The 19,518-nt window shown below is 41.9% G+C and overlaps 1 protein-coding gene across 5 annotated transcripts in view; it reads left to right on the top strand.

The window, feature by feature from the left end:
• Window positions 1-19,518, top strand: part of MCHR2 (melanin concentrating hormone receptor 2) — a 254,857-nt gene that overhangs the window by 64,983 nt on the left and 170,356 nt on the right. The window contains exon 2 of one of the 5 annotated variants that reach the window (XM_056566181.1): window positions 12,718-12,911. The exons of the other annotated variants lie outside the window; for them this stretch is intronic. Within the exon in view, the coding sequence (XP_056422156.1) occupies window positions 12,817-12,911 (95 nt within the window). The 5' untranslated portion in view covers window positions 12,718-12,816. The remainder of the gene's footprint in view (window positions 1-12,717; window positions 12,912-19,518) is intronic. 5 annotated transcript variants of the gene reach the window in all.

Raw genomic sequence — 19,518 nt, 5'->3', positions numbered from 1 at the left:
AAATCCTCTGACTGCATTGTATATAAGGAAAATCAATACAAAATACTTACATTCTGGTACCACACCCCAGAGATGCTCCATCGCCTGTTTCCTCAAACATCCTCGCTGTGCTTGAGATGCCAATCTTCGGTTGGCTCACTCCCACACATTTTCTGGGATTGCCCTTCCCTTACTGACTTCTGGATTAAAGGGGTATTCCAGGCCAAAACTTTTTTTTATATATCAACTGGCTCCGGAAAGTTAAACAGATTTGTAAATTACTTCTATTAAAAAATCTTAATCCTTCCAATAGTTATTAACTTCTGAAGTTGAGTTGTTGTTTTCTGTCTAACTGCTCTCTGATGACTCACGTCCCGGGAGCTGTGCAGTTCCTATGGGGATATTCTCCCATCATGCACAGCTCCCGGGACGTGACATCATCATTGAGCAGTTAGACAGAAAACTTCAGAAGCTAATGACTATTGGAAGGATTAAGATTTTTTAAAAGAAGTAATTTACAAATCTGTTTAACTTTCCGGAGCCAGTTGAAATATATAAAAACAGGTTTTGCCTGGAATACCCCTTTAAAGTTCAAAGACTCATCAAACAGATTTGGGGGATTACAATTCCCTTAGAACCAGCCATATTTCTCCTTAACCTTCTACTTAGGGAGTTGACTAAAACTCAAACCAGACTCCTATTACGCATTCTAACAGCTGCTAAATGCTTGATAGCCTGCTGGTGGAAGAAGGCCGAACCCCCACCAGTTAATGCACTGTGGGATAGAGTACGGGAGATAAGGCAGATGGAGTATCTCTCTGCTACAATTGATAACACTCTACCTAGATTTCATAGTATTTGGCATAGTGGAAGGTCTTTGATGCATAGTGTGCTTTCTGATTCATCTGCGGTGACTGTGGAGATGGTCATACGGATCTAGATTTTTTTTTCTCTTTCCTTCTTTCCCTTTCAAATTTTTTCCCCGTTGTCATATTTATTTTGACCGTGTCATATTTGTTTTGTTTTCATAACTTCAATATACACATTGCTGGATACTGACTTTGAAATATTATGTCAGGATAACATTAAGGTATGTTACTTATTGCCCAAACACTATATTGTTGTTATGACTATGATTACTAGGCTGGAAACTAATATGAATCATTATTTTCAATGGTTAACCAGGACATGCTACTTACGGTCACGTCTTATACCTACATCACTTTTATTTTATTTTTATTTTTTTATCTTCTTTATCTCTCATTTTATTGTTGTTATTTTTCTTTGTATATGCATTCATTTGATGTGTATTATTACCTCACTGGAACATTGTTTGGAAAAAAAATCACAAATAAACAGTTAAAAAATAATTATTGCACTGCATATTCAAGAGCTCCAAAGCAATGAAACTCATATTAATCTGCATCATTAGGTAGGCAGCAGTTCCCACACATTAAATATGCAGCATGGTTCCCCCCCCCCCCCATTTGGTAGGCAGCATAGTTTCCCCACATTAGATAGGCAGCATAGTTCCCCCACATTAGGTAGGAAGCATAGTCCCCCTACATTAGATAGGCAGCATAGTTCCCCCACATTAGATAGGCAGCATAGTTCCCCTACATTAGATAGGCAGCATAGTTTCCCTACATTAGGATGGCAGTATAGTACCCCCACATTTCATATGAAGCATAGTTACCCCACATTAGATAGGCAGCATAGTTCCCCCATATCAGATAGGCTGCATAGTTTCCCCACATTAGGTAAGGAGGTACCCCCCCCCCCCAACACACACACATAGAGACACACAGACACACTCACCTGGCCTGCGCAGTGCTTCTCTCCGGCAGCAGCATGACGAGTGAGGTCACTGACGTCCTCCTGCACGGGTCTGCGCAGGAACATCACTTGCGCAATGTCCCTTGTCACACCCGGACCGGTAGACTCACTGTCATAAAGTAGCCGCTGCACTATTAAGCAGCTCGGGCTGACCCGCATAAAATTCTGCATGAATTATAGCCAATACACTCCAAGGGAAATCCGATGTCCCATTCACACAGCAGAATTTCTGCGGCAGAATTTCCACTGCAGGAATTCCATTATAGTGAATAGAAAATTTATTTCTGCTGAATTTACTGCTGAAGTTTCATGCAAAATTCCATGCAATAATCTCATCAGCTAGTCACAGGGTAATAGTTGAAGACCACGATAAAATGTATAAACAGTAAAAGGGTTATCCACTTTTTTACAAAATATAATATACTGCTGAAACAGTGGGGGGGGGGGGGGGGATAATAGGAAAAAAGTTATACTTACCAAGACATACTTTTTTAGCTAGTCCACTGCAGCTGCTGTTTAGCTCTGTCCGGACCTGTCTTCTCTCTTCTTCCTTCTCCAAATAGGAGCGGCTTGCTGCAGTACCTGCCATCCCAGCTAATCATTGTCCACAACAGTATCCAGTCTTAGCCAGTAATTGGCTGAGCCAGCAGGTCCTGCAGCAAGCCATATGTCTCAGAAACAGAAAGAACACAGAATACCTGGGGATAAAATGGAAATGAATGGAAGCTGTGGAAGACAAACAGGGGGGCATGGATAGCTTTGAATGGGTTTCTTTTCTCTTTCCTTTCGGCCTCTGACAGATCTGTAATATAGAAAACTAAAAAATAAGGTGCAGCTCACAACAGAAGGACCGAGGCAGTTAAAGCTAAAGCCGGACCCCACCGGCAACAATAATGTAAATGAATAAAAACCTATAGCTTATGCCTCTAGGACCTCACCAATGGTGCATAATGGTGTGGCCAAAGATAGATGTAACAGCGTTTATTCAAAAATTTGCTTTTAATTCAGATATAAAATGTAATATATATATAAATAAAATAGTAGCAAAATATCAAAATAGTAGCAAAATATCACATTACACTGGCATTGATCTAATGAAAATCTCACTGGGCCCTAGTGAGGTATCAAAAAATGTGTGAATTAATATTTAAATAAGTCCATGAATCTGCAGATAAAAAAATATAAAAATAAAAATACCAATATAAAAATAAGTCCGTAAGAAACGTATAAATATTGTAACATAAAGTCAATGAAGAAATTAATAAAAAAGTTGATGAATGAATGATACGGAGTATCTCTCACCACTGCTTCTGGCTTGGTCTGTTGTAGTGGATGGATCGCAGCCTCATAATCCTCATGTGCCCCAATGAGTGGAAGGGGGGCACAGATTGATAGATCTCCCTTAGCAGCCCCGTTGGCAAGGGGGCGCAGATGTTGCGTATCGTGGGCTCCGATGGCAGGGGAGCAAGCGGCAGTTGCAGCGCTCGGGACCTCGTTCGCTTACCGGCTTAGCACAGACGGCACTAGTCTGGCACTCCGGCAGGAGTGTCAGTCGGCTCGGGTGCGACAACAGGTCTGCTGGTGATGGTATTCCGGGAGCAATGGAAGGTCTGGGATTAGCGTCCCACGTGGAGGCAGAAGATGAGGCTATGAGATGCAATGGATGGTAAGGTTACAGCCAGGCAGGGCGGAGTAGAACAGGTTTAACTCCTCTGTTGCCGAGGTATTTGCAGATGGACGCTGATGATAACTGTGTGAATAGTGCCAGATTTCTAAACGCATTTCGGGGTACTGGGAAACAAAGACCTCCGACCCCTGCCTCAGTAGAAATGTGTATAGATCTGTAATATAGATCAGTAAACACCTTCTGGATGGATTAATTACCTTTCTTTGGATCAATATGGTGAAACTAGGGTCTACAATTACCTACTGTATACCTCTCCGCTTCATCCACCTCTTATTCTCACCCTTGATCGAACTTGATGGACAAATATCTTTCTTAACCATATGAAGTATCAGGGGCAGAACTACAACATAGTAGCTGTTAGGAGGCCTCCACAGTCAGGGGGCCAGAGACAGACATTCACCCAGGCTTGGGGAGTAAAAGAGGGAGCCACAGGCATCTTTTTGTATTTTGCTCCATTTTCCACAAATATTTTTGCCATGATTTTGTATAAATCTTTTTAAAACTAAAAAAGCCTATCAGCAGCTAAAAGCTCAAGGATGTTTGAGGATGTCATCAAAGGTCCTTTCAGCTCTAGCTACAGCACAACTGTGGAGGAGGAGGTTATAAGGATAGCATAGGGAGTTTGTGAGAAGGAGGGAAACATAAAGTAAAATGTGGGGAGCTGAGCAGCAGTCTTTGTAAAGAGGGGGCGATAAACAGCAGTATATGTGAGAGGTAGGACAATGTGTGGTAGTCTATGTGAGAAGGTTGGGTCAGGGCCCATTATCTTGCTGTGAATTTTATCTCCATGACAAAGATCAAGAGTGAATGAGAGAATGAGAAAACATAGAAACATAAAATGTGTCAACAAATAAGAACTATGTGGCGCAACTAGTCTGTCCAATTTTCTGAATCCTATCAGAAGTCTCTGGCCCTATCTTATATGAAGGATAGCCTTTTGCCTATCCCATGCAGGCTTAAACCTCTTCACTGTATCTGAAGCTACCACTTCTGCAGGAAGGCTATTCCATGCATCCACTACTCTCTCAGTAAAGTAATACTTCCTAATATTACTGCATACACCTTTGCCCCTCTGATTTAAAACTATGTCCTCTTGTGGTAGTTTTCTTTTTTTTTTTTTTTTTTATATTCTCTCCTTCTTTACCGTGTTGATTGCATTAAAAAGTTTCTTCTTTCTTCCAAGCTATACATGTTAAGGTTCTTTAACTTTTCCTGCTAAGTTTTATCCTGTAGTCCATTTACTAGTTTAGTATCTCTTCTCTGAACTCTCTCCAATGTATTTAAATCCTTCTGGAGATACAGCCTCCAGTACTGCGCACAATACTCCAAGTGAGGTATCACCAGTGCTCTGTACAGCGGCTCTGTACACCCTCTTTTTACTGCTAATACCTCTCCCTATACACCCAAACCTTCTGCTAGCATTTCCTGCTGCCCAATAACATTGTCTGCCTACCTTTATGTCTTATAAAATAATGACCCCTAAATCCCTTTTCTTAAATACTGAGGTTAGGACTGTATCACATATTCTATATTCTGCCCTTGGATTTTTACGCCCCAGATGCATCATTTTGCACTTATCCACATTAAATGTCACTTTCCAGAGTTCTGACCATTCCTTTAGTTTACCTAAATCCTTTTCCATTTGTTATATCCCTCTAGGAACATTAACCATTTTGCAAATCTTTGGGTCATCAAAGCATTTTGGTTCTTCACTCTTTAAAGCCGAGTGCTGCATTTACCTTTATGTGTGTCCTTAGGATGCACTTACAGGGCTAGAAGGACCTGGCGGCCTGGTGGTGATGCAGGCCCTGTATGCCACCATAACTCAGAATTTGTGATTTTTGTAATTTTGCCCGGGGAAAGAAATGAAGTTCCCATGGCTTCTTTCACCTCTTAGAGACACTGCCTTTTTTTTATTTTTTTTTTATTTTATTTACAACATGTAAGGTTGTGCTGGAATAAACTTCCAACACAATGCAGCTCTGCAAGTGATAAACCTCTCTGCTGTTCTGCTGGTCACCAGAAATTACAATTTCTGCTGCCTGAATGAAAAACACACAGCCCTTCAGAGACCGAATGGGAGGTGAGTGAGAGCAGTAGAGATAACTTTAATGTGATGGATGACTCCTATCCCTTAGGGAACCACCTAAGCTACAGATGGACATCATAAACATGGTTACATGGCTGCATTTGGGACTGACTTACAGAAGCATTTCAGCTACAGATTGCACATTAAAGGGGTACTATGGTGGAAATGTGTTTTTAAAGCAACTGGAGCTAAAAAGTTATAAAGATTTGTAAATTACTTCTATTTCAAAATGCTATTTCTTCCAGTACTTATCCCATGCTGTATACTACAAAGAAAGTTGTATAGTTATTTTCTGTGTGACCACAGTGCTCTTTGCTTACACCTCTGTCCGTGTCAGGAACTATCCAGAGCATGATAGGTTGGCTATGGGGATTTGCTTCTACTCTGGACAGTTCCTGACATGGACAGAGGTGTCACCAGAGAGCACTGTGGTCAGACAGAAAAGAACGATACAACTTCCTCTGTAGTATACAGCAGCTGATAGGTACTGGAAGCATTAAGTTTTCTTATATAGAAGAAATCTACAAATCTGTTTAACTTTCTGGCACTAGTTGATTTGAAATATATATATATATATATATATATATATACACCAAAGAAGTTAGGCGGCACTCCAATTCAAAGTAGAAAAATGGTGTCTTTATTCACCCATCAATATAAGTGCAACATTTCAGCCTCACCATGAGGCCTTTCTCAAGCCTGAGAAAGGCCTCATGGTGAGGCTGAAACGTTGCACTTATATTGATGGGTGAATAAAGACACCATTTTCCTATTTTGAATTGGAGTGCCGCTTCCCTTCTTTGGAATATGATGAGATGAAGGTTCTGGAGTTTGGACCTATTGAGGCTGAGCACCCACCTGTGACTATAAATCACGTTTACAGTGTCGGTTCCCTTCCCTCTCTTTTTGTTATATATATTCCACCAGAGTACCCCTTTAAGGGTGTTTATACAGTGCAGTTTTTGCTGCAGCTTTGAATTCAATACAAAGAGTGGATTATGATAAGTTAGATGCTTTTTTAATCTATCCCATACCAGGAATGGATTAAAAAAAGAGTAGAAGTAGCACTTGTTCTTTATATTATCTGTTTCATTATGATCCACCCCTGGTTTTGGCTTCAAAGTTTAAAACACTGTAAGAGCATCTTAATAAGTAATTGATTTGCATTTAAACTATTTGCAAATAATTTTGAAAGTTTGAAAGCCTAACATGGATATAAAATTAGTTCACACTAGCCCAGGACACGGCAGCATAAGCTAATAACTTCAACTATTACTATAACCATGAACTAAAATATAATTACAGCAAATATGTGTAATCGATATAATGTGCATTAGATACTACTAGCAGATTGGGATATTACCAATGGAGCACACCTACTAGATTGAGTAGGTGACAACATTTAGCTAGTATGCTTACTAGAAACATGTCAAAAGCTAGTACACCCATTAGCTAGAATATGACATTTTGCTAGCATTCCCAATGGTTATAGCACACGGAATCAGTCAGTGAGTAAATTCAATATCTACAAAATGACATTTATCTAGCGTACACACTAGCTATAGCATATGCCTCCAATCGGTCTAGTATACACACTAGTTACTAGTATATGGCAAAAGGCTAGTCTGACAGAATTATACAATAGATACAAACACCTTACCCTGGCTTTGTTAACTTATATGGATTGAGAATTGCAGCTTTTTGAGGTCCAGCAGTTGTACCCAAGCCTTGTTGTCTTATGGGGTCTATGAAGCATGAGAAGACAAGAAGTAGCACAAGGAAGATGAAGGGCAGTACAGCTTCAAGTTACATTACTGGGAAACAATCACAACCAGTTGTACTTGTGATGTAAACTATGCAGTACCTTTCAGGTAACAACAGTGCCAAGGTAAACAGGATCATTTGGATTCTAGTAGGCAAACCACCACTCTCCTTGTAGTATGCCTTCATTTTATCATAGAGAATACCTGTTTAAAGGAGTACGAAAATGGGAAATAATTTTTTTTAATCAACTAGTGCCAGAAAGTTAGATAGGTTTGTAAATTACTTTTAAATGACTATTTAAAAATCTTAATCCTTCCAGTACTTATCAGCTGCTGTATGCTACAGAGCAAGTTTTTTCTTTTTGAATTTATTTTCGGTCTGACCACAGTGCTCTCTGATGACACCTCTGTCCATGTCAGGAACTGTCTAGAGGAGGAGAGGTTTGCTATGGGGATTTGTTCCTGTTCTGGACAGTTCCTGACATGGACACAGGTGTCAGCAGAGAGCACTGTGGTCAGTCAGAAACAAAATTAAAAAAGAAAAGAACTTCCTATGTAGTATACAGCAGCTGATTCCAGGTTCTGGAAGAATTAAAGGGGTATTCCAGGCAAAAACTTTTTTTTTATATATCAACTGGCTCCGGAAAGTTAAACAGATTTGTAAATTACTTCTATTAAAAAATCTTAATCCTTCCATTAGTTATTAGCTTCTGAAGTTGAGTTGCTGTTCTCTGTCTAACTGCTCTCTGATGACTCACGTCCCGGGAGCTGTCCAGCTCCTATGAGGATATTCTCCCATCATGCAAGGGATATTCTCCCATCATGCACAGCTCCTGTGACGTGATATCATCATTGAGCAGTTAGACAGAAAACTTCAGAAGCTAATAACTATTGGCAGGATTAAGATTTTTTAATAGAAGTAATTTACAAATCTGTTTAACTTTCCAGAGCCAGTTGATATATAAAAAAAAGTTTTTGCCTGGAATACCCCTTTAAGATTTTTAAATAGAAGTAATTTACAAATCTGTTTAACTTTCTGGGACCAGTTGATTTTAAAATGAATGTTTTCCACTGGAGAACCTTTTTAATGCATTCAGAACCTGTGTATTTGTGTCTGTAAAACAGTGTGAGGCTTCAACTGGACATTTTTATTATGATCTGCTTTTTTTTCTCTGCATTTTAACAAACCTTCAAGCATGCTTTACTGGTGGGTCATGACTGACAATCGCATTTTTCCATCACATTAGAAAGGCTCTAACACATAGAAGCATTATATTAAATTGTAAGGGAACAAATGTAAGCATTCTGTTTTATTATTCATTCAGCTGTATGCAGAGTGACCCATGTGCCAGGAAATCAGCTGAAGTATGGTATAATGTACGTGTAAGTATACACTGGTGTCACAGCTTATTGTTCACCCACACTCCAGGCGCTATAAAAATCTCTAATGCCGAGTCTTTACTTGAAGCTTTGCAATGATGCCACTACACATTAAAGATATGAAGTGTGAGATTTGTATTTCACACTGTTCTCACCCAGAAAGAGAAAACTGATATTGCATCTATTAGGTTCCAGCAACTCAGTTGTCTTCAGATCAGAGCTTACAATTGTACTGCTCGTAACCTTATTTGTGGTAATGCTGCGCCAATGCAGTTTCAGCCTCTCTAATGTCCCTTGACAGCAGATGTCAGAGGAATAAAGCATAAGTATGACAGGTGTTACTGTAAGTCTGGCAAGATGTACACCACTGTCAGAGATGTCTCTCCACACCCTATTCCCTCTCCCCATTGAAATATAAATACTCAGCCATGCAAGAATATGGAAAGCAGAGTCAGAGACATAGTATCTGTCCAGACACTAACTCATCCACTCATCATCTATTTTAATGTATAGGGAAACTACAGAGAATTGTGGGAATTAATTGGCTTTCTGCTGGAATATTTGTTGGCCTTCTGTTTGTTGGACATGAATGAACACGAAGGTGGTTGTCAAATGAGGATGGGCCATGTCCATATGCCAAATTAGGGCATACAGACATCATGGAGAGGAGTTCTCTGCTTAGGACCTCTCTCTGTAAGCCAAAATGGAGAGCCGCCTTGTAAGGAGTGGCTTTTGTTCTTGTGAATTTGAGCTGTCCATATATTTTGGGAATTGACATTCATCTGAATGGTTATCATGCTCTACAATACCAAAATACTTTGCTTCGCTTGGTGGAATCAGGGACTACAAACTTTCTGCTGTACATTAAACCCAAATAAAGGCAACATTTATAATAGCCTCTATAACCATCAAAAGAAGGGTAGAATCTTAGATACCTGCAGGAGCTAGATATTAGAGATGAGAGAGAAAGAGAGTAGGGCTGGGTTCATACTATGGAATTTCTGAGCGGAATTTCACTCATAAATTCCATGTTACTATATTACTATGTATAGTATATCAAAAATAAAAATACTTTAGTTACTACACTAGCCAATGGAAAAATAAAAAAGGAATAGCTGCATGATGTCCCCTCCCAAGAAATTGCAGCTGTTCCAGGGGGGGGAAATTGGAGTGGTGCCAGAGCTGAAACAGAAGCAAGCTAAGGGGTGAGTTATTTTTATTTTTTTTATTCTGCAACCCATTCTTAAAAAAAAAAAAAAAAAAAAAATATATATATATATATATATATATATATATATATATATATATAAACCTCTCTAACAATAGACATGTTCAGTAAATCTAAAATGCATCTTAGGCTTAAGTTACACCAGTGACAGTGGCGTAGCTATAGAGGGCGCTACGGTCACCATGGCCCCCCTTGCCATATTTACAAAAAAGAAAACCTCCCTGGCAGTTCTGCTCCCCGGGAGACCCCCTTCTCTGGTGGTGCTGAAGGGGGGCCTCATTCAGTCCTGTCCCCCGGCCCCAAGTAACGTCGGCTGGGGGAAGGGACACTTTCGCTTTAAGAGCAGCAGACGTCGGAAGCACGCACCTGCTGTGCAGGAGGGCATCCCGCCGCCTAGAGATGGTGCATCCTCCCTGCAAGACGAGGAGGAGAACGAGGCTGGAAAACAATGACAGAGGGTCAGAGGTGAGAGTGGCGGGGGAGGGTTTGCTGCTAGAAGTGCATGGAGCAGTGTTTCCCAACCAGGGTGCCTTCAGCTGTGGCCAAACTACAACTCCCAGTGTGCCTGGACAGCCAAAGGCTGTCTGGGCATGCTGGGAGTTGTAGTTTGGCCACAGCTGGAGGCACCCTGTTTGGGAAACACTGGCATGGAGTATGACAGAGAAGGGGAAAAGGAACATGGAGGACAGATGGGGGGGGGAGCATGAATAAGCCCCCCCCCCCTGTCCTCCTTTTCCAATACCCCCATGAAAAAGGAGCATGATGGAGGGGAGGGTGTTGGAAAAGGAGCATGGAGGGGGACAGGGAGGTGGAAAAAAGGAGCATGGAGGAGGACAGGGAAGTGGAAAAAAGGAGCATGGAGGAGGACAGGGAGGTGGAAAAAAGGAGCATGGAGGAGGACGGGGAGGGGGGGGGTGTTGGAAAAAGAAGCATGGAGGAGGACGGGGGTTAGAAAACGGGCATGAAGCACCGTTCATTTACGGCATGGTTTTGAAGTTAGTGCAGGAACTCCTGTGCTCACTTCATAGTAGTTGCGCATAGTGACATCCTCTGATCTTAGAAGCCAGTGTTTTCCAACCATGGTGCCTCCAGCTGTTGTAAAACTACAACTCTCAGCATGCCTGGACAGCCAACGGCTGTCTGGGCATGCTGCGAGTTGTAGTTTTGCAACAGCTTGAGGTGCCATGGTTAGAAAACACTGGCTAACAGTAAATAACTTAAACGAGTACTCCAGGATGCATTCAGACTGCCGGCAGTAAAATAATGAATATACATACTTGCTGTTGCTCTCCTGGTGCCTTCAGGGGAGCGGCCTCCGCCGCAATCCTTTTCCTGGTTGCCGGACACTGACAATCACCGGCCGCAGTGAAGTCCTGCCCAGGCTGAGCGGCAGTGTGACTCACCGACCACCGGCAACCAGGAATAGGATGGCCGATCCCCTGGTGCGTATATATCTTTATTATTTTACTGCCGACAGTCTGAGTTGCATCCTGGAGTACTCCTTTAAGTTAGAGAAAAAAATTATATATTGTGGAAACCTCTCTTATCATAAATCCTCCTGTACAGATTAACATTAGGGTAGGGTTACATGTCTGCGGATCCACCGATGCAGGGGTCAAGTCCTGGGAAAAAAGGGAAGGAACTCACCCATGATTTCCACTCAAGGGCTGGTCCTCCAGGACTCCTTCTAATGGGAATGGTGTTCCTGCTGTGGAAAAAGTGCAGGAACTCAGTTCCCACGCATTCCTGCAGGACTTGACCCCTGCACCGATGACTTGACTCTATAGAGTGCCTCCTTCTGTGTCCCCCCCTGTGTGCTGCTCACAACAGCAATCTGCCACTAACAAGCAGCCACCGTGGGCACATGCAGTGTACTCCGAGACATTGTGTAATGGCAGATTGCTGCTGTAAGCAGGACATGGGAGAAAACAGCTGGAGGCACACTATAGGGTCAGGTCATTGACGAATCAGCAGAGTAACATACACTATTGATCTGTTACACGTGACCCTACCCTAAGGGTGCGTTCACGTGTGCATATTTTTGCTGCATATTTGCTTCAGCAGATTTTGCTGATGTTTGTGCTTGCATGATGTGTGTATGTACTGTATGTATAATGTATGAATGATGTGTGTGCATGAATGATAGATGTGTGTAAACAAGATGTATGTATGATGTGTGGAGATGTATTCTGTTGGGGGGATCTGGAGGCGGCATGTGTGTGTATGATATGTGTGTTTATGATATGTGTATGTATGTATGTATTATGTATGTGTGTGTATGTACTGTATGTATGAATAATGTGTGTGTATGTACTGTATGTGGCAGTATTATATTCAGGGGGTACAGTGTGTGGCAGTATTATATTCAGGGGTACAGTAGGTGGCAGTATTATATTCAGGGGGTACAGTAGGTTTCAGTATTATATTCAGGGGGTACAGTATGAGGCAGTATTATATTCAGAGGATACAGTGTGTAGAAGTATTATATTCAGGGGGTACAATAGATGGCAGTATTATATTTAGGGGTACAGTCGGTGGCAGTATTATATTCAGGGGGTACAGTAGGTGTCAGTATTATATGCAGGAGGTACAGTGGATGATAGTTTTATATTCAGGGGATACAGTGTGTGGCAGTATTATATTCAGGGGATACAGTATGTGGCAGTATTATATTCAGGGGATACAGTGTGGGGCAGTATTATATTCAGGGGGTACAGTATTTAGAAGAATAATAATTATTATTGTCTTCATACAGAGGATAAGGATCTACTGACAAAGTGAGGAGCCTATGGTGTCCGGGTGTCAGACTCTGCAAAGAAGATGGAGCTGGGAGAAGTCCTGACATCTGGACCAGATGAAGAAGAAAAGAAAAGACAACAGAGAAGACGTCCCTCAGGTCACAGATATCATTGTGTCTGCTCCTGACTGTCCAATCAGCTGTAGTCACTTGTAAGTTCCGCAGTGATGATGGGTGATGCTGTACCCTAATCTATGGCTCTCCATCTGTTGCAAAACCACAACTCCCATAATGCCTGAAGTTCTCCAGACATGATGGGAGTTATAGCTTTATAACAACTGGAGAGCAACTGGAACCAAGGTGATTGGTCCCAGCAGTTGGACCCCCTCCTGAAAAATGGGCTGCTTATTCTTAAATGTCTGTTTTGTCTGTCTGGCCCTGCCTGTTAGTCACTTATATTGTTGTGTATTCTCCTGACCGTGTCCCTTCAGTGCTGTAGTCACTGATATATTTGTGCGGCTGAGTAAGGGGTCGTCAGGGATTGGGGAAGCGGGTCGTCAGGTGGTAGGTGGGGGGGGGGAGGCCAGGACAATTCTTCGCACCAGGGCCCTGGGGTTTCTAGCTACGCCCCTGACCAGTGACTAAAATGTCTGCTTTAAAAGCACTATATTATGGCATTGGCAGCATTTGATGACTGTGTAGTCTTCTTTCTCAATGACCAAGATAAGCTTGTTACAGACTGATTACTCGGTAGATGAAAGTATTTGTCATGTGGCCTATTATACATAGTAGGAAAGTGATCATCACTGGGATGCATAGAATTAACAAACAGGATTAATGATTTTATTAAGATAAATCTCATGACAATTGCTTAGTAATAGTTTGTTAAGTTTGTACATATTGGGGGAGATTTATCAAAACCTGTACAGAGAAAAAGTTGACCAGTTGCTCATAGAAACAAATCAGATTGCTACTTTCTATCACATTTTTAAATGTGATAGCTTCCTATTGGCAACTGCTCCACTTTTCTTTCGCACAGGTTTTAATAAATCTCCATAGAGTTGGTAAATCTGTTTTATAATGGCTGCAGTATTACAGAAGATGCAGTGGTGATGGTCTGCCCCTCCTCCCTCTTTTTTGTTGTATGTTGAGACCTCTGCTCCTCTGTGTGTCACCCCAGTATTAAGTTGATTACATGGAGAGGTTTGTTACAGTGTGTTAATCCATTAATAAGGCAGTTACATGAGGGGGGGGGGGGGGGGGGATTGTTACAGTGTGTCACCAGAGTAGTAGTAAAGTGGTTACATGAGGAGGAGATGTGTTACAGTGTGCCACCCTAGTAATAAGGTGATTACATGAGAAGAGGGTTTGTTACAGTGTGTCATCTCTGTAGTAATGTTGTGGTAGCGGGTTTTGTGGTGCGGGGCAGATTTTGTTACCCTAGGGACAGATGGTATTAACCCCATGTATTCATGACACCAGGGCGGGGTTTAGCCTATAACCACCCGAAGGTATACCGCTTGATCCTTGGCTAGACACGTGGGCAATTAAGACTCAGACGCCAAGTTACGGACACCGGTAGCTTTACTGAGGGTAGACAGTTGGTAAAGTCTATACAGTTCAGCCAGGGCCCAAGGAGGTGACCAGTGATGCAGAGACCTTAAAGGGGTTATCCACCATAAGGTGATTTTAGTAAGTACCTGGCAGGCAGTAATGGACATGCTTAGGAAGGATCTGCGCTTGGCTTGGGGCTAAATGGTTATGTTGTGAGATTACCATAACACTGTGGCTAGCTTTTTGTGAACTGCTACTTCCTGTTTGACTTTTCTTTTTTTGACTACAAATCCCACAATTCCATCTTCCTCCCTCCCACACATCAGCCACCCCACCCATTGAAACATAAATGAGCTGCCTCCATTCAAATCAGTGGTTTTCAATCAGGGTACCTACCACTGTTTCAGATTGATCTCTCCAACCAAGCGATCCCTCCACCCATTGAAACAGACAGGCTCCCTGTCATCAGCTGACTAGTGAGTCAGGTCTCGGCCGCATTGCAAGCTGGGAAAAATTTGAGACAACAGTCATTTTGTATGGTGGTAAAAATGAACATTGGAGTGAAAATCACAGAACAATTGTCAGAAAACCATCACACACAGGTACAGACACTTTATTATGAAATACACTAACTTTACAGCCCTTGTAGCATAGCCAAATAAAAAAAAAATTCCTGGAATACCCCTTTAACCCCTTAACGACGCAGGACGTATATTTACGCCTTCCGCCGGCTCCCGCGATATGCCGCGGTGTGACGCGGTGTCCCCGCGTCATATCGGGTTCGTCCAGGCGGCTATCAATGGCCGGGACCTGCGGCTAATACAGGAGATCACCGATCGCAGTGATGCCCTGTATTAACCATTCAGACAAGGCGATCAAAGCTGACCGCCGCGTTTGAAGTGAAAGTGAAAGTATCCCGGCTGCTCAGTCGGATTGTTCGGGACCGCCGCGGTGAAATCGCGGCGTCCCGAACAGCTTACAGGACACCGGGAGGGCCCTTACCTGCCTCCTCGGTGTCCGATCAACGAATGACTGCTCCGTGCCTGAGATCCAGGCAGGAGCAGTCAAGCGCCAATAACACTGATCACAGGCGTATTAATACACGCCAGTGATCAGCATGAGAGATCAGTGTGTGCAGTGTTATAGGTCCCTATGGGACCTATAACACTGCAAAAAAAAAGTAAAAAAAAAGTGTTAATAAAGGTCATTTAACCCCTTCCCTAATAAAAGTTTGAATCACCCCCCTTTTCCCATAACAAAAATAAAACAGTGTAAATAAAAAAAATAAACATATGTGGTCTCGCCGCATGCGTAAATGTCAGAACTATAAAAATATATCATTAATTAAACCGCACGGTCAATGGCGTACGTGCAAAAAAATTCCAAAGTCCAAAAAAGCGTATTTTTGGTCACTTTTTATACCATTAAAAAATGAATAAAAAGTGATCAAAAAGTCAGATCAAAACAAAAATCATACCAATAAAAACCTCAGATCACAGTGCAAAAAATGAGTCCTCATACCGCCCTGTACGTGGAAAAATAAAAAAGTTATAGGGGTCAGAAGATGACATTTTTAAACATATACATTTTCCTGCATGTAGTTATGATTTTTTCCAGAAGTATGACAAAATCAAACCTATATAAGTAGGGTATCATTTCAACCGTATGGACCTACAGAATAATGATAAGGTGTCATTTTTACCGAAATATGCACTGCGTAGAAACGGAAGCCCCCAAAATTAGCAAAATGGCGTTTTTTCTTCGATTTTGTCGCACAATGATTTTTTTTCCGTTTTGCTGTGAATTTCTGGGTAAAATAACTAATGTCACTGCAAAGAAGAATTGGTGATGCAAAAAATAAGCCATAATATAGATTTTTAGGTGGAAAATTGAAAGGGTTATGATTTTTAAAAGGTAAGGAGGAAAAAACGAAAGTGCAAAAACTGAAAATCCCTGAGTCCTTAAGGGGTTAAGGGCTTGCTGGCACTATACAACAGTGTTACCTCTACATTTATTAATTCTGTCGCTTAACGTGCATTGTCTAGATATCAGGTGAACTCTCTGGCTGGTAGAGTACCCTGTACACATGGACAGGAGAGAAAACATTAAACACATAACTGTATATATTTAGAACTTGTGGACTGGGCAACAAATAATGTTACAGTCCTATCTTAAAGGGGTACTCCGGTGAAAAACTTTTTTTTCTTTAAATCAACTGGTGCCAGAAAGTTAAACAGATTTGTAAATTACTTCTATTAAAAAATCTTAAAGGGTACCTCTCATCAAATAAACTTTTGATATATTTTAGATTAATGAATGTTGAATAACTTTCCCATAGCATGTTAATGAAAAATATGCTTCTTTCTATTGTATTTTTCCCGATCAGTCCTGTCAGCAAGCATTTCTGACTCATGCTGGAGTCCTAAACACTCAGAGCTGCCAGCCTGCTTTGTTCACAGCCAAACAGGCTGTGAACAAAGCAGGCTGGCAGCTTTGAGTGTTCTCCTTTGTGAACAAAGCAGACTGGCAGCTCGTAGTGTTTAGGACTCCAGCATGAGTCTGAAATGCTTGCTGCCAGGACTGGTAGGGAGACCCCTAGTGGTAATTTCTTCAAAGTGGAAAATTAAATAGAAAGAAGCATATTTTTTTAAAACATGCAATTGTGAAGTTATTCTGCATACATTAATCTATAATATATCAAAAGTTTTTTTGATGAGAGGTACCCTTTAATCCTTCCTGTACTTATTAGCTGCTGAATACTACAGTGGAAATTATTTTCCGTTTGAAACACAGAGCTGTCTGCTGACATCATGAGCACAGTGCTCTCTGCCGACATCTCTGTCCATTTTAGGAACTGTCCAGAGTAAAAGGAAATCCCCATAGCAAACATATGCTGTTCTGGACAGTTCCTAAAATGGACAGAGATGTCAGCAGAGAGCACTGTGCTCATGATGTCAGCAGACAGCTCTGTGTTTCAAAAATAAAAGAATTTCCGCTGTAGTATTCAGCAGCTAATAAGTACAGGAAGGATTAAGATTTTTTAATAAAAGTAATTTACACATCTGTTTAATTTTCTGGCACCAGTTGATTTAAAAAAAAATAAAGTTTTTCACCAGAGTACCCCTTTAACTATTTGCATATGTGTGGACAACTTTTACCATATGTGAACTGACTATGTGTGGTACATAACTTTACATTATGAGTTAATCCTTCTACCTGTCAGGAATTTGTCTTTGTGTCGACCGTTGGGACCCACGCAACACCACTTCAGGGTAATCTGGAACTATTGCATCTTTGGGAGCCCTTAGAGCCTCTGAAGCTGCAGCTAACTTTTCCTCGACGAATTCAAGAGCGGGTATTGGTCCAGGGCTGGCGGGACCCAGAGTTGATGGCATCTGCACTGGAGAGGCTGGAGACTGAGTTGCTACTCTAGAAACTGGTGTATAGGCCGGAGCCAATGGTGACAAGACTGGGACTGGTGTGGAGACTAGTGTTGGTTGAATCGGCCCCAGGATTGGTGAGACACAGAAGATCGCAGGCTAAGTTTGAGAAAACATTAGGAAATTCATGGATGGGTGGATTCCCTTGCCTGGGACATATTCTCTCACCATTCTGAAAGCTGGAGGAGGTGATGCTCGGAGCACTGGAAGATCTTCTTTCAGACACAATTTGATTCGGTTTCGGTGAACATCTTGTGACTCATACCCAAGCTTTTGTACTTCCCATACATCAGAGTCCGGATAGGGTATGGCCGTCACCGCATACGGTTCTGTCTCCCAGATAGAGTCTAACCTGTGGGTCCTTGGAAACTTTCGCAGCCAGACTTTATTGCCCAACTGAAGTGGTTTGGCAGAAGCATGACAGTTATAATCCTCCTGTTGTCTCTGCTGGGCCTCGCCCATCTTCTTGCTGGCAATATCTTTGGCCTCTTGGATTCTTCTCTGGTGGTCTGAGACCCACTCCAGGGAGGCTTGCAGAGAGTTGTTGAATGAGGCTTGGAGCCCAAATGTTCGGTCTTTAGTCAGCTGTCCATGGCGCCCCATCATCAAGTAGAAAGAGGTGCACCCCGTAGAACAGTTGACTGTGTTATTATAGATCTCCAATAATTTGGGCAGCAGTCGGGGCCACTCTTCTTGTCTTCACACAGAGGCAGTTTGCAACATGTGGATAAAGACTTGGTTGATGCACTCACAGAGGCCGTTCCCCTGGGGGTGATAAGCAGTAGTCTGGAGTTTCTTGCAGGCATGGAATTGACATAACTCTTGGAAGAGTTGGGCCTCTAAGGCCGTTCCCCATTCCGTTAGGACAGACTCCAGACACCCAAGGGTTTGCACCCAATTGGAGTAGAACATCTGGGCTGCTGTCTTGGCTGTAAGATCTTTGACGGGGACAACGACAACCCATTTAGAGTAGTGATCTACCATGGTGAGAGCTAAGTGTACCCGGACCGGGTAGGAGACAACTTGATATGGTCTAGCACATCCAACTGATTAGGCCTTTCACTCTGGGTGCTCTTGCGTCCTTATGCATGTTCTTGGTGACAGCACATTCACTGCAACATTTCTCAATGTCGTTCCGCATTCCGATCCAATAGAATTTTCGTCTGACGGTAGCTTCGGTCTTGTGGACTCCAAAATGTCCTGACTGATCATGGTATGTAGAGATGAGCGAACTTTAGAAAATTTGATTCGGCCAATTTGATTCGGCTGAATTTATTTGCGGCAAATCGCTATTAAAAATAGCTATTTCTGGCCTACAGAGAGCCTCAATAGGGGTGTAGAGCACTTTGTCTTGTCCTAACACGCATTGGGAGTGTGCTGTGTTAGTGAAATAATGCTGTTATTCAATATGACATGCAGATTACAGGCATTGCTATTAGAATCACTGCTGCAGAGCGTCGATGTGGCACCAGGGAGACCATATGGTGTCAAAATTGAAGAGAATAAAGAGATTTTTTATGTAATTTTATTTAAATTTAATTTATTTTCAATTTATTTAAATTTTTTGAGTACCCATTCTGGTGAGCATTGAGCTGGCGGTCCTCCGCCAGGCGAGATACAACCTGTTCCAGCCCCTGCCTCTCAACGCCCCCCTGACTATGAAAGTGTGAATGTTTCATTTAATCAGTTATGGTTCATTGTTATTGCTCCAAGCTGTTCCATTGGATTCTTGTGATAATTCCACAGATAATATGACGTAGACGACCATAGGGCCTCAGTCTTGAAAATATTACATACATTTTTTTAAATTTAAATTTAAGATTTA

This window comes from Hyla sarda, chromosome 3 (genome assembly GCF_029499605.1).
Source record: "Hyla sarda isolate aHylSar1 chromosome 3, aHylSar1.hap1, whole genome shotgun sequence".
NCBI classification, from domain to species: domain Eukaryota; kingdom Metazoa; phylum Chordata; class Amphibia; order Anura; family Hylidae; genus Hyla; species Hyla sarda.
This window is presented reverse-complemented; position numbering and strand designations above follow the sequence as displayed.